Source organism: Echeneis naucrates, chromosome 16, assembly GCF_900963305.1.
Source record: "Echeneis naucrates chromosome 16, fEcheNa1.1, whole genome shotgun sequence".
Taxonomy (NCBI): Eukaryota; Metazoa; Chordata; class Actinopteri; order Carangiformes; family Echeneidae; genus Echeneis; species Echeneis naucrates.
Window position 1 is genome coordinate 6,909,309 of NC_042526.1, and position 24,392 is coordinate 6,933,700.

At 40.9% G+C, this 24,392-nt stretch overlaps 6 protein-coding genes across 9 annotated transcripts in view; 3 read left to right on the top strand and 3 right to left on the bottom strand.

Moving 5' to 3' along the window:
• Positions 1-3,749, top strand: hdhd5 (haloacid dehalogenase like hydrolase domain containing 5). 2 transcript variants are annotated; one of them, XM_029522005.1, is made up of 8 exons: positions 1-269; positions 508-715; positions 819-931; positions 1,307-1,400; positions 1,482-1,515; positions 1,627-1,801; positions 1,915-2,103; positions 2,234-3,749. In XM_029522005.1, exons 1-8 carry the CDS (start codon positions 157-159, stop codon positions 2,652-2,654), a joined length of 1,347 nt encoding a protein of 448 aa, XP_029377865.1. In that variant the 5' UTR covers positions 1-156; the 3' UTR covers positions 2,655-3,749. The 2 variants fall into 2 exon arrangements, with proteins under 2 accessions (XP_029377865.1, XP_029377864.1); XM_029522004.1 differs by having other exon boundaries at positions 1-261; positions 512-715.
• Positions 3,494-14,387, bottom strand: rab19 (RAB19, member RAS oncogene family). 2 transcript variants are annotated; one of them, XM_029522008.1, is made up of 5 exons: positions 7,133-7,254; positions 5,927-6,024; positions 5,237-5,425; positions 4,713-4,896; positions 3,494-4,257 (listed from the first exon to the last, which is right to left on the bottom strand). In XM_029522008.1, the coding sequence occupies exons 2-5, from the start codon at positions 5,975-5,977 to the stop codon at positions 3,983-3,985; spliced, it is 699 nt and encodes a 232-aa protein (XP_029377868.1). In that variant the 5' UTR covers positions 5,978-6,024; positions 7,133-7,254; the 3' UTR covers positions 3,494-3,982. The 2 variants fall into 2 exon arrangements, with proteins under 2 accessions (XP_029377868.1, XP_029377869.1); XM_029522009.1 differs by lacking the exons at positions 5,927-6,024; positions 7,133-7,254 and adding an exon at positions 14,367-14,387 and having other exon boundaries at positions 5,237-5,404.
• ccdc34 (coiled-coil domain containing 34) lies at positions 6,809-9,351 on the bottom strand. 2 transcript variants are annotated; one of them, XM_029522007.1, is made up of 7 exons: positions 9,259-9,351; positions 8,655-8,936; positions 8,395-8,539; positions 8,171-8,278; positions 7,892-8,050; positions 7,678-7,807; positions 6,809-7,455 (listed from the first exon to the last, which is right to left on the bottom strand). In XM_029522007.1, the coding sequence occupies exons 2-7, from the start codon at positions 8,921-8,923 to the stop codon at positions 7,253-7,255; spliced, it is 1,014 nt and encodes a 337-aa protein (XP_029377867.1). In that variant the 5' UTR covers positions 8,924-8,936; positions 9,259-9,351; the 3' UTR covers positions 6,809-7,252. The 2 variants fall into 2 exon arrangements, with proteins under 2 accessions (XP_029377867.1, XP_029377866.1); XM_029522006.1 differs by having other exon boundaries at positions 6,810-7,455; positions 8,655-8,939.
• On the top strand, positions 10,578-13,930 carry slc15a5 (solute carrier family 15 member 5). Its single transcript, XM_029523944.1, has 9 exons — positions 10,578-10,905; positions 11,258-11,480; positions 12,014-12,183; positions 12,293-12,513; positions 12,596-12,782; positions 12,944-13,132; positions 13,264-13,395; positions 13,469-13,577; positions 13,789-13,930. The coding sequence occupies exons 1-9, from the start codon at positions 10,578-10,580 to the stop codon at positions 13,928-13,930; spliced, it is 1,701 nt and encodes a 566-aa protein (XP_029379804.1).
• agbl2 (AGBL carboxypeptidase 2) overlaps positions 14,096-24,392 on the bottom strand; it is a 14,194-nt gene continuing 3,897 nt past the window's right edge. The window contains exons 8-21 of the mRNA XM_029522405.1: positions 24,209-24,368; positions 23,884-24,010; positions 23,522-23,622; positions 23,277-23,389; positions 23,115-23,171; positions 22,549-22,654; positions 22,374-22,454; positions 22,178-22,276; positions 17,129-17,755; positions 16,963-17,058; positions 16,279-16,524; positions 16,008-16,158; positions 15,838-15,900; positions 14,096-15,744 (exon numbers count right to left, since the gene is read on the bottom strand). Of these exons, the coding sequence (XP_029378265.1) occupies positions 15,215-15,744; positions 15,838-15,900; positions 16,008-16,158; positions 16,279-16,524; positions 16,963-17,058; positions 17,129-17,755; positions 22,178-22,276; positions 22,374-22,454; positions 22,549-22,654; positions 23,115-23,171; positions 23,277-23,389; positions 23,522-23,622; positions 23,884-24,010; positions 24,209-24,368 (2,557 nt within the window). The 3' untranslated portion in view covers positions 14,096-15,214. The remainder of the gene's footprint in view (positions 15,745-15,837; positions 15,901-16,007; positions 16,159-16,278; positions 16,525-16,962; positions 17,059-17,128; positions 17,756-22,177; positions 22,277-22,373; positions 22,455-22,548; positions 22,655-23,114; positions 23,172-23,276; positions 23,390-23,521; positions 23,623-23,883; positions 24,011-24,208; positions 24,369-24,392) is intronic.
• tmem17 (transmembrane protein 17) lies at positions 18,676-20,426 on the top strand. The gene is made up of 5 exons (XM_029522010.1): positions 18,676-18,847; positions 19,031-19,134; positions 19,607-19,720; positions 19,844-19,987; positions 20,151-20,426. Exons 1-5 carry the CDS (start codon positions 18,733-18,735, stop codon positions 20,226-20,228), a joined length of 555 nt encoding a protein of 184 aa, XP_029377870.1. The 5' UTR covers positions 18,676-18,732; the 3' UTR covers positions 20,229-20,426.

Here is a 24,392-nt window from a genome sequence, read left to right on the forward strand (position 1 = left end):
CGTCGCAGGTCGCAGTGTGAGCTGAGTGATGGTGGACGGTCCGGCGGAGGGAAGAGGAACCGACCCCGCTGTGAGAGAAATGACCCTCTTCTCCAGCCATCGCTTTTTTTAAACAAGGACGTTTACGTTGACTTGGACACGCTGCTGTCCGTAGAAATGCAGAGATTCAGGCCTCTGAAAAGGGGCTGGCAGCTGCTGAAGTCCAGCTGCGAGGGAGCAGCAAAACAAGTAAACACCTCGGCCTCAAGAAATTACAGCCATGTGAGTGAATTGTTCGTTGAAACTTGATTTAAATGACAAAGTTGAGGAATTGGCCATGCTGTGTTTACCATGTTGAAGGTAATCACAGCACATACACTGATAATCACTACACTGTGTGTTTTACTACACATTTACAACAAAGTCTCACCTTTGTGAGACCAATGTGATGAGATCACGGCCAACGTTTTGCCAAGAGTTAATGATCATCTCTGTATTTTTAAACTGCACGTGCCACTGTTGTGTGACCCAGGGCCACAACTCCTTTGGGCTCCTGTTTGACATCGACGGGGTGCTGGTGCGCGGCAGGACACCCATCCCTGCAGCCAAGCAGTGCTTCAAGAATCTGGTGGATCGCGACGGCAAATACAAAGTGCCCGTGCTGTTCGTCACCAACGCCGGGAACTGCATGAGGCAAACCAAAGCTGAACACCTGTCACATGTGCTGGGGGTTGAGGTAAAGTGAACAGAATTTTTAATCGCTGCTAGTGTCCCCCAGTTGCTTTCTTTTATTATTATTATTATTATTTTTCCTGACTGATGTCTTTTTTTTTTTTCAGGTGTCTCCAGACCAGGTGATGCTGGCCCACAGTCCTTTGCGAATGTTCACTAAGTTCCACAAAATGTGTGTGTTGGTGTCAGGACAGGGTCCTGTGGAGGAGGTCGCTCACAAGTATCCTGTCTTAAATCAGGGACTGTGGTTCCTGGGCTCCATTTGAAGGTTCACCTTAGAACTGTGTGCGCTCTCTTTGCTCAGTGCATTTTTGTCCTACTTTGTTATCAGTATTTAATCTTTGTACCCTTCGTTCCGTTTGCTTCCAGGCTGTCTCACTGGAGGCAGTTTCACAGATTTTCTTGATGTGCTGATTTGTTTTTGTTGTTTGTTTGTTTTTATTCTTCATGACAAACAATTAGTGGTGTTGGCTGATAATAAACTGCAAGATTGCAAACATTTGTAGAGCAGGAGTATCAACTTTGCATGTGTTTTGTGGTGTGATAACGCTACGTCCCCTTTGTTTGTTTTTGACTTTAACCCTCCAAACTCCAGTCTGGGCTTTCAGGATGTCTTGACAATAGATATGCTCAGAGACGCATATCCGCTACTGGATATCGTGGATCACAACAGAAGACCCAAAGGCTGTGTTAGTATTACCTCTGAAACCAATTTCTGTTCGGTCAGGGAATAGTTAGATGTCTAACCAGTTGTGTGTAATGTCTTTCAGATTCCATCTAGCAAAGGGTTACGGCCAATAGATGGTATGTTTCCACAGGTAGTCAGTACTGTAGCTGTATGTGTAATGTATAACCATTCAACAAGAACTTATAATGAATACTTTTATCTCTCTTATATAATTTATTTCCAAACAGCTGTTATCTTATTTGGAGAGCCAATCCGATGGGAGACCAACCTCCAGCTTATTGTTGATGTGCTCCTAACAAATGGGAACCCAGACAATGACTGGAGCTCGGTACAGTATCCTCACATCCCAGTCTTGGCCTGCAACATGGACCTGCTGTGGATGGCTGAGGCGAAGAATCCCAGGTACAATATTTACGTGTTCAAAACTACATATATAATTTAGATCAACGCCTCTTACACTATTAAAAGATTTGAATGACAATGACGTTATTATCCTGAATGTTCCTGTCTCGTAGGTTTGGTCACGGTATGTTCATGGTGTGTTTAGAGAGTCTGTACAAAAAGGTGACAGGCTATGAGCTGAAATACGAGGCTCTGATCGGTAAACCCAGCATAGTGACCTATAACTACGCTGAGCTGTTGATCCGACAGCAGGCAGAGAGTCTTGGCTGGACCACACCTGTGAAGAGGCTGTATGCTATAGGGTGAGCACTTAGATTTTTCTTTACTTTTGACCCAATTAATTTTTTATTTATTTTTTTTTTTTTTTCCTAGCACCAAAGTTTTGCTTTGTGTTCCTTTTTAAAATATTTTAACTCTTGTGTTTGTTTATAGTGATAATCCCATGGCTGATATATATGGTGCCAACCTCTACAACCGCTACCTCCAGGCGTCCCAGGTTGCCAAGGCCCAAAAGCAGGCTAAAAGTGGTGGAGGAAGTGTAAATCCCTTGGCAGAAACTGTTGATGATGTACCTAAGATGACATCAGCAGAGTTCAGTGGCGCATCAGGTGTTTATGGGGCAGAAGACCTCCCAGACGAGTGCAGCTCCATCCTGGTGTGCACAGGAGTGTACAGCAGAGACCAGCAAGAGCTGCCCGCAGACACAACACAAACAGTTACTGAACAACGCATATTCCACGGCCACCGGGACTTCCGGTTTGATCCCAGTCTAACACAGCCGTCCTTTGTTGTGCAAGATGTGAAGGAGGCAGTGGAGCTGGTGTTCCGTCGGGAGGGCTGGCCTCTGGAGTAAGACGAGCCTCTCAAACTCTGGCTCCATCTCACAGCCTTCCCCTAAATATCTCTAAAACCTCTTTAATTGTTGCAGCAGAAGCTTAGTCAGAGTGTTTGTTTGCTTGTTTTCTTATCTAACCCTCTGGTTATCACTGGGAAGATATAGCGGTCACTGTGACTAGCTTTCATAGATTTTACATAAGTGCCTTAGAATCAGCTTTGAAAAGCATGAATATGCAGTGTTAACACAGAGGCAAAGTTAGCCACGCATGATTGTGTGTCACAGACTGGACTGCCGTATTTTAATTTTATTTTAATATTTTTTCACAGAAAAACTCACACATGACTGTGTCAAAAGCTCTATCTACTCCATTTCATCAAGTCTGACGTCTGTCCTTCTTTGCCTTTGTACAGAATAACCTGCATCAACTGTATATAGATTAGGTGTTGAGTTATATGCATTTTTTACTCCATTTAGACTTTCTAAGTTCATAGATCAGAGTCGAGATACAGTTCAAACACATTCAGCTGCATAAAATTCAAATCTATCTAGAAACAGCTCTGCAAAGATAGATTTGTTGTTTGGTCTGTGATAATACTTCATATTGTTCTGATAAACATGGATTTTAATCTTTGCACAAGAGTCTACCTAACTGGGTCTGTGTTCTACAACATGTGCTCTCCCAACAGGTCTTAAACAGACAAGTTTGTTTTCACTGGTAACATATTTCAGCTTGATTTGTTTTTAAATTACATGAATATGTAATCACTGATTCTGATGAGATTAAGTTGCCATGTTACAATTTAATACCTCATCAGTTTTGACTTTAATCTTAATTTAGCATATGATGTTTTTTGTTTTTTTTTTAATACAAAAAAAAATCCCTTGTTTTGCTAATTGGTCAGAATTATACAAAAGCCCATGATTTAAAAGGTGCTATTTTTCAGTTAGATGGCATAGAGTGTTGGTTTCTTATATTTGCATATGACAAGTGTAACAGTGTATGGTTTGTAGTTGACCTCTATTGTAGGTTTAACCTGTGAAACAATGGGAATGTACTGTAAAGGCCATATTTCATAAGAGGATCATTAAAAAAGAGTAAAACACTTTCAACTTGAGTAATATTACTCTAAATATTAAAATTCAAAACGTGTACAAAACCTATATTCACACACACACACAGACACAGGCACACACTGCAGCACACAAAAATGCAGTTTCATTTAAAAAACAAATCTTATGCAAACAGTGTCCTCCCTTGTAGAGAAACTCTTCAAACAAGTGTTCAAGCTTCCACCACTATTTTTCACACAAATGTCAATGGACACGTCTTTGCTTTAATCTGCTCAGCACCCACACTTTTTATCAGAGGACGCTGCACCGTGGACAGGGTGGGAGCTCTTACTCAACATGAACTGAGACCGGTCTTGAGAGGCTTCATCTGTGATGGACATGCCATTACGTGCCAGCAGCTCCCGGGCCATGAGGATGAAGGCTGCCTCCACATTCTGGGCCTCCTTGGCTGAAGTTTCTAGAGCAGCCAGGAGATTATTGTTTTCAGCCAGAGTGCACGCATCCTCGAACAGCACCTGCCTCTGAGCATGGAGGTCTGACTTATTGCCTGCAGTGATGAACAGAACAGGAAAAAGTAGATTCAGATATGCAGTGCTATAAACCCATCAGAGCTGTATGTTGTTTTGAAATCCAAAATGCTCAGGGGCTGGCAGGTAACACAAGCCAACATTACAAAAGTGTCAACAACCCAAACGGACATTTAAAAGAAAAGAAACGTTACAAGTGTTCCCTGATGCTCTCACATATGCTCAACGGATTGTTCAGATATAAAAACTGATACCAAATAAGTCAGTTCAAAAAATATTTCCATATGTTCATGTGGAGGAGAAAAACCACAGAGAAATACGTTGACCCAAACACTACCACAGGACAAGAGTCCCACCGACCAAAGTCAGCTGTAACACCTGAACATCACTACCTGCTGGTATTGAGTTAAAATGTCCAGCATCTATAGGGACACCAACAGTCTAAACACGGTTAACCAGTGTTATTTACTCTTACCAATGAGTATCAGCACCACACTAGCAGCTCCATGCTGCTCTACCTCCCTGATCCAGTGAGGAACAGACTCAAATGTACTGCGGCGGGTAATGTCATAGGCCACCATGGCCCCATGGGCACTGCGGTAGTAACTCTGAGTTATGGTGCGGAAACGCTCCTGTCCTGCTGTGTCCCACACCTGCATCTGTAAGAACACAAAATACAAATCAATACAATTGGATTTAGAAAATGTGGGTCAAGTAAGTAAAATTTAATCCTCAGTAATCAGTTTTTCTTGAACAGCTTATGTCTACAGGACCCCAAACTAATTAGCACACAAAAGATATCCACAGAGTTAACAAAACACACCCAAAGAGCTAACACACATCATCATCTGACAGAAGTAGTCAGCCACTCCTGAAAAACAGACAGATTAAGTGAAGCAGGCCACGAGGATTCTGCAGATTTAAAGGCAAGAGTAGGAACACAGACACATCTCACATATTCATATTAGTCTTAGTATATAAAACATAGATTTCACCTACCTTTACTCTCTTGCCATCAATGTCCAGGGTACGAACAGAAAAGTCAACCCCAATGGTGTTTTGCTGTTTCTCTATGAATATGCCTGACTTGAAGCTTTGGACTACACAGGTCTTCCCCACATCAGAGTCCCCAACCAGGATAATTTTAAATAGAAAATCGAAAGAGTCCTCTATTTCTGGCTCTGCAGACTGCATGATGAAGGGAGGAAACACACAGAAAGCACTGAGGTACAATCACTGGATCAACACCTTGGTGCCTCCCTGCAACAGACCTGGTTCCTTACACGTTGTGTCAATAATAACTGGAACTATTTGGCTATTTAAAGAAACAGCAGTCAAATCCTTGGAAGAAGAAGGGTTAGGGTTAGGGTTAACTAAAAGCTGTAGTGTATCAATCCATGTGGTTCAAACAAAACCACAAAAACATAACCAAAATCAACTCTGTTATTCCATAATAGAGGATTCAAATTCCTATTCTCCTGGAAGAGCAAGAAGCAAGTTAAGGTAAGCTTTCAAAGGTGTCTTCATCCCGTCCTTGTCCTCATGTTACATATTCAGACTCCTTCTAGAAGACTAAAGAAAGAGTGTCACATGTACTTCTGCCCTTTCAACAAAGACTCTTTCTGCCCTCTGTGCCTTCTCCCAACTCACTGGCTTTCTGGGACAATTTAAGACACGCCCCCCCCCTACCTGTCTGGGTAGGTGTGACCTCCAACCGCCAGCCCATTTGCACCACTGCATCTTGGGATAAGGAATTTCAACTCAGAATCTGCAATGTGGCATAATATCTAGAAAACAGAAAATAAAATATCATTTGTTGAAGCCATTGTGTGTTCGATAAGTACAGGTAGGATTGAGACACGTTCCCCGTTATTAACATAAGAGCACGGACAGCCAGAGTACTGGAGACTTACTTTGAAGAGTTGTAACTGTTGACTGAGGCCAGTTATGTTTAAAAGGCTTAATGCACAATTATCCCAAAGCAAACAGCAAAAGCCACTCCTTCATTTTAACTACTCCTGACAAAACATAAACGCTTGACTTCGTAACAGCTGTCCTTTGGACCTAGAGATGTTTTTGTGCTTTTAAAAAAATGCTCTACATAATCAGTACCCTGTTTGAGTCCCCTCACTGACTACTATCAACTGACACATTCCACAGCTGTCAACAGAAAGTAGTTAACCATAGATGAAGATATCATAACATACAGCAGAACAAAAAATACAGCAGATGGCTTTAAGGTGGTTATTCTATCACAAAGTGGAATTGAAATTATTTTACCTTAGGCTTCATTTACTGACAGCAGAGTGAGATGCTAAAACAGAATGAGCTTACTGCTCTGAATCTGAATCACACTCTCTCTCTCTCTCTCTCTCACACTGTATGTTTTCTCTCCACCCCCTCGTTTTTTTCTGTCGTCATCTCAGCCCACAGAAGAACAAGGCACAGCTGGACACAGAACAATGTGTGAATGTGAGGGGCACTTGACCAAGCTGGGTCTATCTTTGGCTGTAACCACAAACCACCTTTCTGTTTTGTGGTTGTGTGGTTTGTGCCTTACTAAGCTCAGGTAAATGTGGTTCTATAAACCACTCCGTGACTGAACAAAGAAGACAACTATCAGAGCAAAGAATAAGTGTTTATAGTGTATTTACTTTGATAGCAAACTGTTTTCATTTACATAGTGTAATAAAAACAGATCCAGGTTTTCAGGTTTGCGCCGATCACAACATAAGCACTACGACAAACAACAAATTACAGACATCTGCATATATGTACATATAAAAAAAAATTGATTTAGATTTAAAAATTGAACTTGTACATCATGGCACAACTGGTCCAGCATATTAATCAAATATAATGAAAATGAATATGTGAAAGAGCATCCACAAATACCTCTGTGACTCATCAGAGTGTCTGTTCAGGACTTGTGGTAGTGTGTTGAGTCAAGATGAAATCATGTTTGAGCCGTAAAAAAGATGTAAGAATTCCAGTCATGGATGTCAGTCTGCTGTGTCATCTCCTGTGCAGCAATTGTGCTGTTTTTACAGTGTTTCTAAGTCCAAAACCAGTGCTTGGAATTGGCTGGCTTTTTTTCTGTTTCTGGGGTTTCATGTTGGAGGCGTTATTCAGTGTTGCTTCTGGAGGAGGGACATGTGTTGGTTTCCATGGAATTGGATTGTAGAAGCTTGGTGATGGGTAGGATTTCTCATATGGACCTGAAGGAAATCAAAATGGTACAATACCGATATGAAAAAAAATGTTAACTGGACAAGTGACACTGATAAGCTGCAATCACATTTAAAGCTAGGTGAAACCAGAAGGTTTTGCTACCATTTCTAGATGACAAATTTGAAAGAAAAAGAGAACATAGACTTTCATAACAATCCAAAAATTATGAAGCATAGTTGATAATTCTTAGATGGCTGAAATGTCCTTACTTGTTGGGTAGCAATGTGACTTGGGACTCGCTCTGCTTTTATCATTGGCTTTTGTCAGCCAGTCCTTAAACTTCTCCTCTGCCACCTTGCGACGCTCCTTCTCCTGTGCCTCTTTCAGGGCGGCGTCCTCCTGTTAAAAAAAAAAAAAAACTCTGTGTGTCAATATCAAAATTATTCCATTCAAATAAAAGCAACCATTAAAAAAGTTGTTTACTTTTGCCTTCTTTTCTTTTTCTATTTTTTCTTGGTTCTTCTTCTGGAGCCAATCTTTGTACTTCTGCTGAGCCTTCTGTTCAGTCTCCCTCCGTTTTTGTAACTGTCTCTGTATCTCCTCCTCCTCTTTGCTCTGTTTTACAAACTGCTCACGTTTCTCCTTGAATTGAAAAAACAAAACAAGACATTGAAATAAACGAGTACACAGTGATGCAACAATTGTCCCATCTTTAATGTTTTTAGAGAAACCATTTCGCCAAATTAAAAGGCAGTTCTGTACCTGTTCTCTTTTAGTTTTCAGCCAATCTTGAATCCTCTCTTCTATGACAACCTTTTTCTGTTCCCGCTCCCTTTCTTGTTGTTTTGTTTTTTCTTTGAGTAAGCGTTCCTAATTCATAGGGTATCATATATTCTTGTCAGAGAATCAGATAAGAAAAATTGTGATCACTCAAACAAAGGAAACATAAACACTGATGAGATGGCAATTGAGAAACAGCCACTTGCCTCTTCTGCTTTCTTCTCCAATTTGAGTCGGTCCTCTTTGGCTTTGTTCACCAGCCACATTTCCCATGGACTCAGAGTAGGTGAGGCTGCAGAAGGCAGAACTGCACCTAACGTCTTCCTTACAGCTGTTTTAGGTAGCTCACATCTATAACAATGCAGATATGAATTATATACATGCGTGTAAACATACATGCTGCCTGTCTGAATCACACCAGTTTACAACCTTAAAAAGTAAGTAAGAGTTTAATGTTCACATGTACCTGCTCGGTGAGACGCTACACCTGGAGTTGACGCTTTGTTTGGGCGAAGTCTGCCATGCAGGGCTGTGCTGCATGTCTTCTTCGTCACTGTCAAAACTGTCATGATAGATGGGAGAAAGCAGGGAAAACGTGTCTTCGTCGTCAGATAAGACTCCGTCGTCCAAGCCCCTGGATGATTGCACGTCTTTCTCCCAGCTGACCTTGACTGGGGTCGAGCTGAAGCCCTCGGATGCAGAGGCAGGACACACCGGCATTCTCCCTGTCGACATTACGATCACGTCCCTGCTGCCAAACACACACAATGTCGACACATGGGTACGTTTTCCACAAGTTACTTGTGACTTTTGTCTGCCTAACCCTAACCCAAGTCATTAAAAGCTATTTCAGAGCAAGACATAAAACAAAAACTCGACAAAGTTTTTTCTGCGTTCGTGTTAGAAGTTTGTTTTCGCTGTTAGCAAAGCGGGGCTAACGTTAGCGTTAGTTAGCTAAGTTAGCTTTAAATCGTGTAGCGCGAACCTAAAGTGCTGGCTAAACCCAGACGGTGTGTGCATGGTGTCTCCGGCTAACTCAAAGAGAAATTACAAACTTAGTAGCTTCGTACCTTTGTAATTTTGAAAGGTAAACAAGAAAACTGTCGTTGTAGTCTCGTTCGTGTCCTTCGTCACCGTGTGATCTGATTTGTAAGCAACTTCGTTTCCCATGATACACCACGCCCCCACGCTCAACAGGACGCCGTTGCTGTAACCATGGAGACGAGTCAACGTCTGTTTAACCCACACTGTGTTCGAGTCCATCTGCAGCTTTTGTTGTTTTGATTTTCATTTCTTTCATTTTATGTAGTATATATATATACACTTTCCACTGAAATACACTTTTTAAATCGCACAAAATATTTAGGCCAAAAACTATTTTGTGAGAATTTATAAACAAGACAGCAGATTCTTCTATTCACACCAGGATTATAATAATAATAACAATAATAATAAAATAAAAAAAGGACATTTAAGGGGGTTCCGCTGTGTTTGGTTTAGTTTTTTGTTTATTTGTTTGGTTGCTGTTTTTTGTTGTTGTTTTTTTGCAGGTGGAGGTGGGACTAAAATGATAAGTCTGGTGTAATTTTGCTGAGAGATGTTTAGGCCTGTAGTAATAACATGCAGTTGTTGTCGATCAAGCAGGCCTGACCCAGAAGAAGCTAACCTGCCCCTTGCACTCTTACTCACGCTCACTTAACATTATCAGTCTAATTACCAGCAGGCGAGCCTCACTGAGCTCGTACACAGCTGATTTACTTTCACAAAGAGGTGTGACATTTTGTGTGCGTTTGTAACAACCTACAGCAGTAAATACATTTTTTTTTGTAGTTGTATTTTATGTTTTTTAATGTCAATTAGGCAATAACATATGCTCTTAAGTTCTGCCATCTGCACTGACTATGTTACATACTGTCACTTTAAAAGAATGCCTTAAATTAAATATAACAATCAGAGGCCGACAGTGTAGAGATAAGAAAAGACAATGCAAAACAACATAATACTTGGATCTTGCTGGGAAGTATAGACATATTTCTGGGAGGCCCCTGGATAGCTCCCATCCATCACTCCTCAGGGTTGCAATTTTGTATAATGTGTCAGATCACTATAAGTCATCCACGTTTCTGAGTAAGATGATGACACATGAGAATAATCAGTCTCCAGCACGTGCAAAATGCAAGTAGGTGTGTCTGATCCTACGTGTCTCCAGTCCAGCCCCACAGTCACACCACAGTGAGGTATTCCAGCTTTTCCCAACACTTGCTCCCTCCTCAAAGGGCAGGAGTTACAGTTCAGAGCTCTGCATGGTCGGTACGAACGAGCATCCAGGCAAACAGCCCAGCAGCTCTCTCGCTGGTGAGGTGGAATGGTGGAAGGAGACCATCGGAGAATGCCAGAAGACAGAAGACAAGTCCGACGAGTCTCCAAGACCCGTCTTTTAGGCCAGGGGCCTCCAAGGAAGTCCCGCAAGAAGCTCCAAGTTATCATCTGTGTGCTGCTTGTGGAGCTGTGTGAAAGATTCACTTTCTTTGGAATTGTGTGTAACATGATACTCTTCTGCACTGTCAAGCTGGGCTATGATAACTACCTGGCTGCGACGGTCAACTTGTGCTTTATAGGAGCCAGCACCCTGACCCCTGTTCTGGTTGGGTGGTTTGCAGAAACCTGCTTAGGAAGGGCAAAAGTGCTCTACCTGTGTGCTGCTCTTCATTTCTTCGGTAAGACACAATGGTTTGAAGTTTGACACATTTTCTGGGTGGAATTATTTAATATTATTTTATATAGTATATGATAATATATAGTTTAATAATACAAGGGTCCACTATTGTAAACTGATATTGGAGTCGTTCTGGTTGTACCTTTATTCATTTTCATGGTAATACTGGTATTTATAAAAGAAAGGACTCTGTAAAATAACTCTTATCCTGAAAATAAAAAATTCCTAACCTCTAGTGGGAACTCATTTCATCAGTGACTCTATTCCGTTGCAAAGTTCCTGCTTCTGCTTCGTGTTTGAGATGAGTGCTCTGACCAGATGGTTTCAACTTAAACTCGTATTGTACATTGTAGGTACAGCCATGCTGCCTGTGGTGGCATTTCCCTTTGAGGATTTCTACATCGACACTCATCACATGATACATCAGTTGGAGCCTCGGGAGCAGCAGATCTTGTTCTACGCCGGCCTCCTGGCAGCTGCGCTGGGGATCGGCGGCATCCGGGCCATCCTTTGCCCCATGGGAGCCTACAGCCTGCAGGGCTACAACCAGCACCAGCTCCTGTCTTTCTTCAACTGGTGGGCCATGCTTCATGTTCGTTTAAGAAATCTTTATAGTCTTTTTGCAGGGATGGTGCAGTGATTGTGCATGTTGATGTAGTTTTGGGAAAAAGAGACCAGTTAATTTGTTAGATACAAGGAAAAACAGAACTTACATTTAATCAACATTTCCCTTCTTGGCTTGTTAATGGGTTCATTATCTGGGGAGACTGAAAATGTTCAGGATACATCTCATGTTTAGGTTTTCTATCGCTCTCTCTCTCTCGCTCTCTTTTGATAATCATCAGAAATTATGGCACACATATATTCAAACTACTTATATTCACAAGAATGTCAGTTTTCCATTCTTCGATTCTTACATTGGATGAGCAGAAAAAAATTCTGATCTTCCAAAAATGAAATGAAGATCCAGCCTGTCGTTGAAATACTTTGAACCAAAGTGTTGAACAAGATGACATTATTGTCTGGGGTAGCTTATTCTCATCATGTTACCATGAATTACTTTATGTTAAATTAAATGAAGTCTGAGATTTGTTTTTAATCACTTTCAGGTTCTACTGGTTGGTGAACCTGAATTCTACTCTTGTGTTTCTGGGTATTGCTTACATCCAGCAGTCTGTGGCCAAAAATCTGGGCTTTCTGATCCCCTTCACCTCTGTACTGCTGGCTCTAATCGCTATACACATGATGCGCAACAAGCTCACCTACAAACCCAAGAAAGGTATCATTCCTAGAAAGAAGAGACTCAGAAGCAATTATTCACACAGCCAGTATTTGTGTGTTCATAATACTGTTATGGAGACGTTTGGACTGCCATGTTTCCGTAATAGGTGGGTCTTTACTGACAACGCTGGGAGTCTTCCTGAACTCTTTCAAGATGTGCTGTATCCATTATCGGCACCTGAGTGGAGATGTGGCATCTTGGCTGGACCGGGCCAAGGAGAATAATGGTGGCCGTTACAGTGAGACCCATGTAGAAAACGTCAAAGTCTTGGCAAAGCTCTTCCCTCTTTACGGGCTTCAGCTTCTCTACAGAGCCTGCATCACACAGGCAGGTTGCTTTTTCTTTTTCTTTTTTCTCGAAAAACCCGAATCATTTTCCACCATATTGTTAAAGAATATATTTCCCATAGATTCCCTCAGGTTACTACATACAGGCAATGAACTCCAACCTTCACCTGAATGATGTTCTATTGCCCATTGGAGCTATGAATGTGATCAGCATCCTACCTGTGCTGCTCTTAGTCCCACTGATCGAGTTTGTGACGACCTGCTTCCTCTCTGTGGAAAAAACTCCTGTGCCTCCTGCAAAAGTCATTAGTGAGTTATCCCAACACATTGAAAGCCCCCGCTCGTGCACACATAAGTTTTATGTCTTCAGCTGAACATATCTGTCTCTCACTTTCCTGCCACTCTCATCCTCCCTCTTTCCCTCCTGTAATCGCAGCCCCCCCTCTCATCATCCCACTCTCCCCTTCCAGCTCTGGGCCATATTTGTGCCACTCTGTCAGTCCTGGTGGCAGGTTTGTCTGAGTTGCAACGCAAAGCTTACCCTCTGGTGGAGCAGACACTTTCTGGAAAGGTCCTCCAGGTGTCATCCATGCCGTGTCTCCAGTTGGCGCCCCAATACATCCTGCTCGGCTTGGCTGAGGCTCTCGTCACCCCAGCGTGTGAGTTAGAGACTTAGGCTCATGTCATATTGATTGTATTTATCTTTGTAAATCCATCACATTAGCTCTAATTGGCACATAAGAGAGTTCAGGGATATCAGGAATTTCTGCTGTCACTTCCTCTCTGGCAGGTTCCTTCATATCTTTTCAGCTGACCCCAAGTCACATCAGAGGCATTTCTCTGCACTTCCTTACTCTGTCCTATGGAGGGGGTTGCTTCTTAGGAGCCTTGATTCTTCAACTGGTGTACTTTCTCTCAGGAGGTAAAAATCAAAAAAGAGATTTGGTATTTGTCATTGTTTAAAATTTGACCCAAAGTGGTATTTGATCTTACAGGTAATTTCTACCCCAACATCCCGCATTATGGAAATCTGGAGATATTTTTCTTCATCTTGGCCACACTGATGGCTATAAATACACTTGTGTTTTGGAGTCTATCTTACAGGTACAGTGTTGTTTCGAACTACCTTGAATATGTAATCCAGGATACAGTGAGCTTAATTTTGATATGACACAATGAATGCTATCATGTAAGGATTGCAGTGAGTTTCCATAGTACCGTATAAAAAAAACAAAAAAAAACAAAACACATTTGTTGCTATAAAAAGTTGTGTATCACGGCTCTAAACATTTTCTTCGACCCTGATGTTGTCCAGGTATGTAGACCTAAGCGTGCAGGGAAAAGGTCTGACCATCAGCCCTCTGAGTGAGAAGCTGCTGCGTTATAAGGCCTGCTTGCGCTTCTACGACACTGTGGATCGCTCTTACACAAATGCCTCCATTGAATCTATTTTATGACTGCCTTCATTGTGACTGTCTGTTTGTGGCGCTGGCGCTGCATGTTACTATATTTAAATCTGTAAGATGGAGACTGAACTGAAAACATAAAATCCATGGACTGTACACATTATTTTTGCGTCTTTTACAGTTATATAGTACCAGTAATGACAGAATACTATGTGATCAAACAGCCCTTTTTGCTTTGGATTGTTTCTTTATTTTTGTGTGGCATTAGAAGGAATTATTTCAAGTAGAAAGTTGTACTTAAAAAACAACCATACCAGCACATTAAATCCAATCAACAAAAGACATAAGCTTAGCAAAGCATTGATGTGTATTTCAGTCAATTTATCTCAAACAGTCATGCTGCATGCTTTATAGATACTTTTTTCTGTTGATTAAAAAATACTGAATAACCACAGAAGTGTGTTATAATCACCAAAGATTAAGACACATCTATGCACAGAAGGCTCATTTCTATTGGGATTTTCCAACACACGACAGACGACCAAACAATAACGTGATTGAGTGGTACAGCCTACATGTTCCAGGCTTTGTGAAATCATGAATCGATGAAGAGATGCACAAAGTAATCTGGGAAAAGCTCAACTAGATGTTGTGAAAAATATTCAGAAAAGCATCAAAATTACAAGGGCCGTGAATATGGGAGAGAAGAATATGTGCTGACAGGGTTAAGGTTAGTGGTTAGGGTTAGGGAGGTTAACCCTCCTGAGAAGAAGAGGCAAAGGAGGAGCATTTAAAGTATAGGTGATATAGGACATGCACAGCATAAAGAAAAGAGAAAATATGTTTTCAACCAACAAAACATTCAAATTAAACAACGTCAAGTTTTGAAGCATAGTTTTTTGTGATAGATTTCTTATAGGGTGTCAGTCAAATTGGTCCTAACCCTAACCCTAACCCTATCACCAACTATTTGCCAGTTAAGCTTCCCCGAGTGTTCAGACATCAAGACAATCAAGATTAACTATAATTCTTTCATTTGAACAGTGAAATAATTAGCATTATAACTAATCCTGTTTAAAACAAATTTCTGAAACTCTGAAAAACTCTTTTGATGCTGATTTTTAAGCTTCAGGTTTATATATCCCAAATGTTTCACTCCTGGATTCTTTTTAATGTAGATTAAACATTAAATGACCCCTATTTTTTGCCTTCTGATTGCGGCGTAAAACAATGTGCACATGTGTTACTCTTGCGGATATTTATTCTATCCATGTAAGTTTCTTTCAAAATGTACATGTGCAGCTTGTTCTTGAGTTACCATTTATGAATTATGCTTTAGATGTTGCATATATTCAGCGTTGCCCCCAAATCAACAGAAAAGCCAGGATAGAGAGATTCGGAGAATTTGGTCTGTGTTCGGTGCAGCAGCATCAACCTGTCAGAGTCATGAACAGTGTAGAAATCCAGCAATCCTCTTTCGTAATCAAGGTAGACACCAACTCTACGGGAGGGAGCTGGAGGAATGTGGCCTCTGTGGAGATTATCGTGCCAAAATGTGCAGCCAGAAGGAGAGCAGGTTAATTTCCAAGACAGATTATTGTGGCCAAAACAACAATCTTTCCCTGAACCCTTTCTTTTAATCCCTTTGTATGACACAGCCACCTCCACAATGCCACCATCCCACTCCACCTCCCAGTAGTGGTTGCCCCGGAGACCCCATTTGCAAAGAGCCTGGTTATAGTAGGTGAATCTGTCAGGGTGGTCAAGATGAGCCTGGTCCATCTCACTCCATGATAGCTCTCTGTTACGCTTTGACAAGCAAAGACATGCTACTATTGTGTTGGGATCCATCTCCACTTCCTTTTCTGCAGGGAAAGATCAAAAACTCATTTTGCTGGTGAAGCCCTCATGTGTATCTCTGGTGATATCTATTAAAAGTGGATTAACAACATGCTTACTCTTGTATATAATCAAGAACTCTTTTCTTGATTGTATTTTGTTTTGCTGCTGTTGTCGTGATACTAAGGAAAAGACAAAAACAGCTCAGTCTCTGTAGGCAATTATAGGAAATAGATGAATGAGAATATACTCACTGTAAGGCTAAGAAATTTAAACTGAACATACTTACACACGTTTTGTTCAATGGCAAAGAGCAATTCATTCTTCTCTTTGTTGCACATATTTTTTAGTTTATCCGTCTGAGCAGTGACAAACTGAGGCAACGTATCAAGTTCACGTGAGCGTGGGGGTGCGGGCAGGTCACCCAGAGTCTGGACAGCCTGCACGAAGGAAATACAAACAAAATGATTTACAGCAGCAAGTCTTTGTAAATTGCTAGGAGACACAATTGTTGATGCATTAATGGGGAAGATCCATGAGCAGAACCAATCATTCATTACCTGCAGGAACTGGATGGGGTCCTCAGACTGTGACAGCTGGTTGAGTTTATCCCCTCTCATCTTCAGCTCAAATACATCTCGCTGAAGTTGCCTGAGGCAGCTGTTGGTCCAGTCCACCCCGGCTTTCTCAGCCTCTCCAACTTTCATCCTCATCTCAGAGCGCTTCCTCTCCATGGCGCGAGCGTATAAAGTCATGTGCTCCAAGCACAGCCGCTCAAACTCATCACAAGCCTCCCATGCAGCATCCTTAAGAGAAGCACACAATCTATCATCTTTTGACATTAACAGGACAGTTACAAGTCCTGCACTGCTTTGCCATGGCATTAATTATTTTGTAACATACTGTATGATGAGTAACTGAATTGGGTTTTTTTTAGTTCTTGTCAACAGTGCAAAACATTTAAACATTAGACATTAAATTTTTCAAGCCTGTGAGATTTATGTACTAAATTAACTTGAACTTGAATTTGAACTTAACTAATGAACTTTACAGGTCTATTTCACATATCTTAAGGAAATATTGATTTGGCCCAACTCAGTGTATCCCCTCATCCATTCACTTCATTTCTGGGACATCCTTATGTATAAAAACAGTTAACATAAACCAGGCCCTTTGATTAAAAGAAATTTGCTACAATGTTTAGTAAAAGTGTAAAATGATAGGTGTTGGTGGGTGATACTCACTCTTATGAAGTTTGCAGCATCCCTTAGTTCTGCTATTTTGCTTTCTGAATTCATCACTCTGTCTGCCAATTCCTGTTTAGTCTCCTTCAATTTCCTCTGCCATAAAACAAACATCATCATCATAATGCTTTTCAGAAGCCGTGACAATGAAAAGAAACTGCATTACCTCCATCTCATACTTTTCTGCTGCAACTGTCACAGTGTCGTGGCCTTTGTGTTCATCCATCACACACATCAGACAGATGAACTGCTGGTCGGTGCGACAAAGAATCTCCACAAGTTTGTTGTGTTGGCCACAGATTCTCTGTGTGACTCTGGCCGAGGCTGGGATCAGGCGGTGTCTTTTCAGAGGCAGCACCTCGAAGTGAAGCTGCAGGTGAGTCTCACAGTAGGAGGCCAAACACACGCTGCAAAACATGATGGCTTTCCTTTTTCTCTTTGTGCACGCTTCACACTGCACGTCACCAGGTGCAACAAGTGTGTCACCATCACCATCACCATCAGCAGCAGAAGCAGTGCTTTCCCCGGTTGTTCTCCTGTGCTCCTCCAGCAGATCAGCCAGGACCGTGTTCCTCCTGAGCTCCGGCCTCGGGTAGAAGGTCTCCCTGCACTGAGGGCAGCTGAACACTTCTCCTTTTCTGCTATTAGTATCCCAGAAGATGTTGATGCAGCTTTTACAGTAACTGTGTCCACACGCCGTCGTCACTGGATCCTCCAGCAGCTGTAAACAAATGGAGCAGTTGAGCAGTCCCTGATCACAGGCCATGTTGTTTTCTTTAACTGTCGGAGTTAACTTTCAGTTTATCTGAAGGAGTGGCCTGTTGGCTGCTCACCCCAGATGACTGCACAGGAAGTGTCTCAAAGCTGTTAGATCAACCTCCTGAAACACTCCCGTTTTCACATATTCACATTTACTGATACACATTAGTGATGTGAAACAGTCCACTGGCTTTTATTATTCTGCCCCCTTTTGTCAGATGACAGACATTTAGTCTCAGTTCACTGATACTGATGCATTAGCATTGAGATATCTTCTAAACTGTTTTCTGATAGTGAAAACAAAATATAGAAAATAGGGAAAAGATTTCATAGACATTATGTGTATTTTCACATTTTGATAGACTAGTGTAAACACTAAGACTATTTCAAAGTTTGTTGAAAACAATAAAGAGGGCGCAATTAAGACGTTTTTTTTTTTAAATTGTATTAATCGCATGCTGATAAATTGTCCCTTCGCAGCACCCTTATCTTGTCTAGGCCTCAGCTGATTCCAGTTTCCTGAAGCTGCCAACCTCATGGAGGTGAATGACAACGACTTATTCTGATGGCTAATAAATAAGAATAAAAATAAAAAACAAACTCCAAAAGCACTCACTGTTACACATAAAAAAAACAATTGGAAACATCTATTAAAGAAGAGTATAAGACTTACGATGAAAGTTTTCAATTTTTTTTCAAACCCGGATTTGCTTTAAAATTGAGACATAAAATGTAATTTCACACTTTGGCTGATGGGTCTGCCAGACAAGCCTGGAGCATGATCTTCACCCCTTCACACATCTGTCATTTTCACCTTTTCCTCAACAAAACAAAGACGGACTGCTGCTGGAAGTTTTTCAGGGAGGAAATCTGGGAGCCAACGGAAGTAACGCGAGATTTTTCTTTTTTTGTCTCCATGGAGACGACGTCCGCGTTGGATGTCTGCTCGGTGAGGAAGGAGACGGCAGCGCTGCGTGTTTCCTCTGCCGATCTCTGCGCTTCTTTTGGACGATGGAGCTGCCGGAGACGCTCAGGAAACGTTTAGAGGATTTTTCTCGAAATGTTTTGTTTGAGCAGAGTCGGTCGGAGGTGTTTTCGAGAGAGAATAACACGTTTTTGCCCCACGGTGAGTCAAAATCAAAGCGCAGCTAACGTAATGGACGAATTAGCTTTTGACTCTAACGTTGCTAACTAGCGACATGAACTGCTGTACGCTGCTCTGTTTTTTTCTCCACGACACACTTTTAAAGTTACTCAACAGTTTCTCTTATCATTCCACGTTATGTTGCTTGTTTTGTTATGTCTGCAGACAAGCGGGTTCTGTCAAGTCTTCCCCTCCAGATGTCTCTCTACTTTAACATGTGGTTCTTCCCCTGGTGGTGGATTAGTGAAATCGTGATGCTGCACCTCAAGGTAAGAGTAAAGTGAGTGTAGATTAATGTGAGACATTTCTGAAGTTAAAATACATGTGTGTGAGAACACGTTTGTAAGTGTTGAAACTAAAATGAAGACATGCACGGTCTTCCAAGAGACGCTAAACACCGGCAGACTACAGGACAGCTCAACTAAAGGTTAGTTTGATCCACCTTACATATCAAAAACGTTGTTTCATCGTGTTTTTAAACACGCATAATTTGGGAATAATGTTTAAGTTTAACTTAACTACCCAGGAGATTCAAATAGAAAACACTAAGATGTGATATTTATCTCAGAGTAAGCTAGAAAGTGATTAAGTGATCCCTTAATGGCCTGATGCAGGTATTTATTGGTTTTTTAAAAAGACCTGCAAACATGTTGGAGCATTTTGTGCCGTTAAAGCCCATTTGATGAGTCAAACAAAATTCAGCTAATGCATCTCCATTATTGTGATTGTGATTTCTTCCAGTATGCTGCCTTGCCAGATTACTACAAGTTCATCCTTGTGACTGTTCTCATTGTGATGACTCTGATCGAGGCCATTAGACTTTATCTTGGTTATGCTGGGAACCTGCAAGAAAAGGTGCTGCATCATACAAACATAAAGATATATTTATGTAGAAACATGCACACAAAACAACAAGTCATTGATTCCAGTAATTGATTTGATTTGATTTGATTTGTGTCATGCTTGTGTTTGTGGAAGGTGCCAGAGTTGGCTGGATTTTGGCTCCTAAGCATCCTACTGCAGTTTCCACTGGTCCTATTTCAACTCTTTAATGAAGCTATTCTCATACAGCCCCTGGAGAGGGGGGTCCACATTGTTCTCACTATATTCATACTAACACAGGTATGTTGACATAATTTTTAAAACCAATTTGTCTAGTTCTGCCAAGTCCACATCAAGAAGTTCATGTACTAACATTTACATAAATTACATTATGTATCTTTTGGTTTTTGGGGATCATTGCTGATATTATACATGAGTAATTTTGCATTTCTGAATGATCCAGGCCATCTCTGGTTTTGTGGCGCTCCGGGACATGGTCCGACACACAGAATCCCAGTTTCATCTCAGACAGTTCAACTGAATTCTTCAGGTTAGATTTACCTGCCACATCAGGACTGATGCATACCTTAAACCACCCAGAGCTAGGAGCAAGAGTGTCACTTTTTATATTGAGTGTAAGGGCAAGAGGTAATTGTTGCACACACCTGTTTATTAAGCAAAAAAAAAAAAAAACAAACAAACAAACACTTGACCATATTTATTTTTGTACTTTATTCGCATGGCATTTCATAAGAATGTATTGTTGTTTTCACAGAGTTGCAATAAATAAAATCTATTTAAGACAGGCCCTGTGTATCAATTATTAGGCAATGTACTGCATCATAGACTTTGTGCTGGTGTACAGCGTTCAAAAGTTTTTTTTATCTGTAAATCTTATCCTAACCAACATCAGCACTAAGCAGAAAACAAAGTAGGATTGTAATAAATGTCCCTTCATAAGTGTTAAAGGATTATAGCCAGGCATGCCTCATTCATGACTGGAGGTTCACATTACTGAGCAAAATAATAATCAACCCGTAGTTTCCAGATTACAAGTACTACACCCTACAATGGGGCAGATTGCGTTGATTCAGTGACCATTGTCTCCTGATAATGTGGCTTTATCTTACAGAGTCATGGTGCCTGATACCTTCTGTCAGAAGGCTTTGATACAGGGGGTAAAACTCCCATTTGCCTTTTCTCTCCCAAAGTCTCTTTGCGTAGTCTGTGGAAATCAAAAAAGAATTAGGAGCTCAGAAAGCCTTTGAAATACCATGAAAATTAGGTTGAATGGTGAGAAATGAATTTACCTTATTCCTCCATGGTTTGGAGCCTTTAAAGTGGGCACAAATAAATTGCTGTGTGAGTCAGTTTCTCTCTGAGAGCTGTCCGAGGTGAGATCTCTTTGGGTCTCCTCTGTATAAGGTAGGCATCTCAACAGTGACAAACCCACTGAATAAATAGCGAGAATGAGTAGAGAAGAGGTGAAATTATTGATAAAAACATTTTCAGAATTTAAATTGAGTATCAGCCAACCTTCATGTTCCTCACTTTGGCATTCAGTCTTACTTGTATCTGCCTGTAAGGTTGAGGATGTGACCCGTAAAGAATTTGTTTCTCTGTGAATACACCTACTGTTAGGTTTATCATCGGTGACACTTGACAACACGCGCTTTGTTGGAATCATTTCTGGAATCATCTTGACACACATGGATGACCTGCGACAGACATTCCATTTAGTTACGCATAATCTATTTTTAAAAAATTTATTTCAATGTGATGTTTACCTATGGGGTACTGTAAGGGGATGTGGATGCCCTGAAAAAAGAAACAAGGTACTGTCTGAGGCAAGACTGAATTGACTGTGAGTATATTGAGCTCAAATTCAGTTCCATGTGGAGCTGTACTGTAAATGTGGACAAACCTTTGTAGACTTTATAAGAGGTGAAGGATTGTCGGGGGTAGTAATGCTGTTGGTGTTTGGGATTTATGTGGTTTGGTGAAGGAGGAATAAGAGCCCTCAGGTGCAGCAGTTGAGATGAGCGTCTCCATTGTCCTGAATCCATCCCCAGGTCATCTGTGCAACAAGACAAATACACTGTTCACTGCTATAAAAAATGTATGTTATTGCACTGATTACTGTCAATGAAATAGTTAATAATCATTAACGTGATTAATAATTAGATGTCAAAAGGGAAACAAGACTAACACAAAATATTTGACTGAAATGAGTAGTAGTGGTGAATTAGACACTGGGGAGGCTAAGGTTAAAAAAACTTTACCTGTCTGATGTGACACAAATGTATACGTGCTGAGATGTGGGCATGCTTTTGGTCTGTTTTGTAGGTATGTAGCTCCCATGTTTTCCAGCAAGTTGTCCTAAAGCACAGAAAATGTGGAAAAATGTAAACGATAGATTCTGGTTTTTGGATCATTACATGACATTTATCACCGTGACAGACCAGTCTAGGCTGTCTGGGTCATCTTCACCTTGACAGGTGTGCAGCCCTGCCACAGAGTCACCTGACTGACCTCCACAGTGTGAGTGGTAGAAGGAGGGACCACATCTTTTTTCGTCAGACCATTTACCTTCACACAGATATGAATATTAAAAGAAACATCCAAGGATGTCTTGCAATTTCTTTGTCTGTGCCCTAAACTTATCCACCCTTGCATTACTTTGTACCTGGCGTTTTTTCCTGTGCGTCTCAACAGGCCTATCTGGAACGTTCTGTTTAGCTGTGTTGCCATGTGGCGGGCTGGACTCCTGAAAAGACCATTCACTCATCAGTCTTGATTACAGTCTGTATTACAATTATCAGACAGAAGTGTAGATATGAACAGACCGTTTTGTTTCTTACAATATTTTTTATGCTACTTTCCACAACCACTGGCTGTGTGTTCTTCACTCTCTCTGGTCGCAGCCTGTTCCTCTCTTTATGGCTCTTTAAGTGTTTCTTTTTCTTCCTCACTGGAGTTTGCTGTAGAGCAGAGTAAGAGTTTGTGGTAAAGTGACATAAAAGGATGCATAACTTAAAACATATTTCTTTCAAGAAGGATTGAGATTTAACCGACAAGGAAAACTCCAGACCATCTACCAATGTGATCACACAATATGCAACACTATGACAACATTGTGACATTCAACATGTTGATGGTTCAGTACCCAGATAACATGACAGCCATCTTTGAACTGGGTCTTTGTTTTGTTCTCAATTACATATTGGTAAAGTTTTGAGATTGCATTATACAGAAATGTCTTCGTGGTTCTGACTACCATAGGTGTCTCCAGGACCACTTTTTTCCATTATCATACATACTGACAAGCCTAAAACAATGACTCTGCAATCCAGGCTGGAAAAGAAAGTAATAATGTGTAAAATGGCAGTTTGTTACTCAGCATACCTCAGGGCAGAGAGTTTGTGACTGTTTCAGTAAATGAACTGGGAGGCCGTCTGAATCTGAACTGTTTGAACCACTGGTGCTGTAAAGCAAAAATATTCACATTCAAACTCAATGATAACATATTATATGGCTATCCCACTTTGCCAAAGTATAAATGATAATTATGAATAAATTAGTAGATCACCTGGTTTCCAGGTCAGACACAGAGAAGTTGCAATCGATAACCAAATCTTTGCCCAGCCTCTCTGTCACCTGCTTTCTCAAATGAGCTGCCAGCTCTGACAGACAGTAAGTGGTCTGAAATATAAAGCACATAAGAAACACAAAAGACACACAAAATGCTTGCTTTTAAATTCTCGAGTCAGCAAGTACAAGCTATAAAATTAAGCTCAACTAACGATATTATATGAAGATATATATATCTACTACCTTTGTTGGATCAGGGTCACAGTAGTCCAGCAACGTGTCACAAAAATTGAACCCCAAAGATTTCAGGTCTTGAGTAGTAAAATGTGTTCCTTTCCTGTCGCCTAAACGTTAAACAGATGATAGATCATGATAAAATATATACAGTACAGGCCAAAAGTTTGGACACTTTCCTATTCATTTGAATGAGAAAGTGTGTCCAAACTTTTGGCCAAACTTTATATATATATATATATATATATATATATATATATATATATATATATCGAACTTCAATACACAAAAACACATTTGGAAAATCACTGCAATTTCCCAGCCTGGGATAAATAAAGTATATCTATCTATCTATCTATCTATGTAGTTACCCAAAGTAGAGCCCCCAAAAGTGGCCTCCATCGTATAGCTGTTTCTGATGCCAAGCCTCCACATAGCGATTCGTCCTGTTCCCTCTTTGCCCTTCTGCACCCTGAATTTACAGCTCCTGAAGGAGAACTGCTGAAAACACTGTAGCTTTAAGTGGGGATAAATGGACACCAAGGAAAAGATACATCATATCTGAAATGCCGTGAATGTGAACTTTTCCCCATCTTGGAAAATGTGTAATTGTCTGTAAGAGATTGAACTTTTAACAATTGAATGAAATGTTAAGGTGACATCTTCAACTCAGACTCAAAAGAACAGATACTTTACCTTGTTCCTTGCATTCTTGCTCATCATTAGTGGAAAGACTCGCTCATATAGCCTCAGAGAAGTGTCCCCTTGGTTGTTACAACCGTACATGAAGACATTGTTTTTGCGGTTGTGGCCATGGAAGTCACAGTAAAGGACTATATCTGTCTCAGTCATCAACCTGGATGAATTTTTTATAATTTTA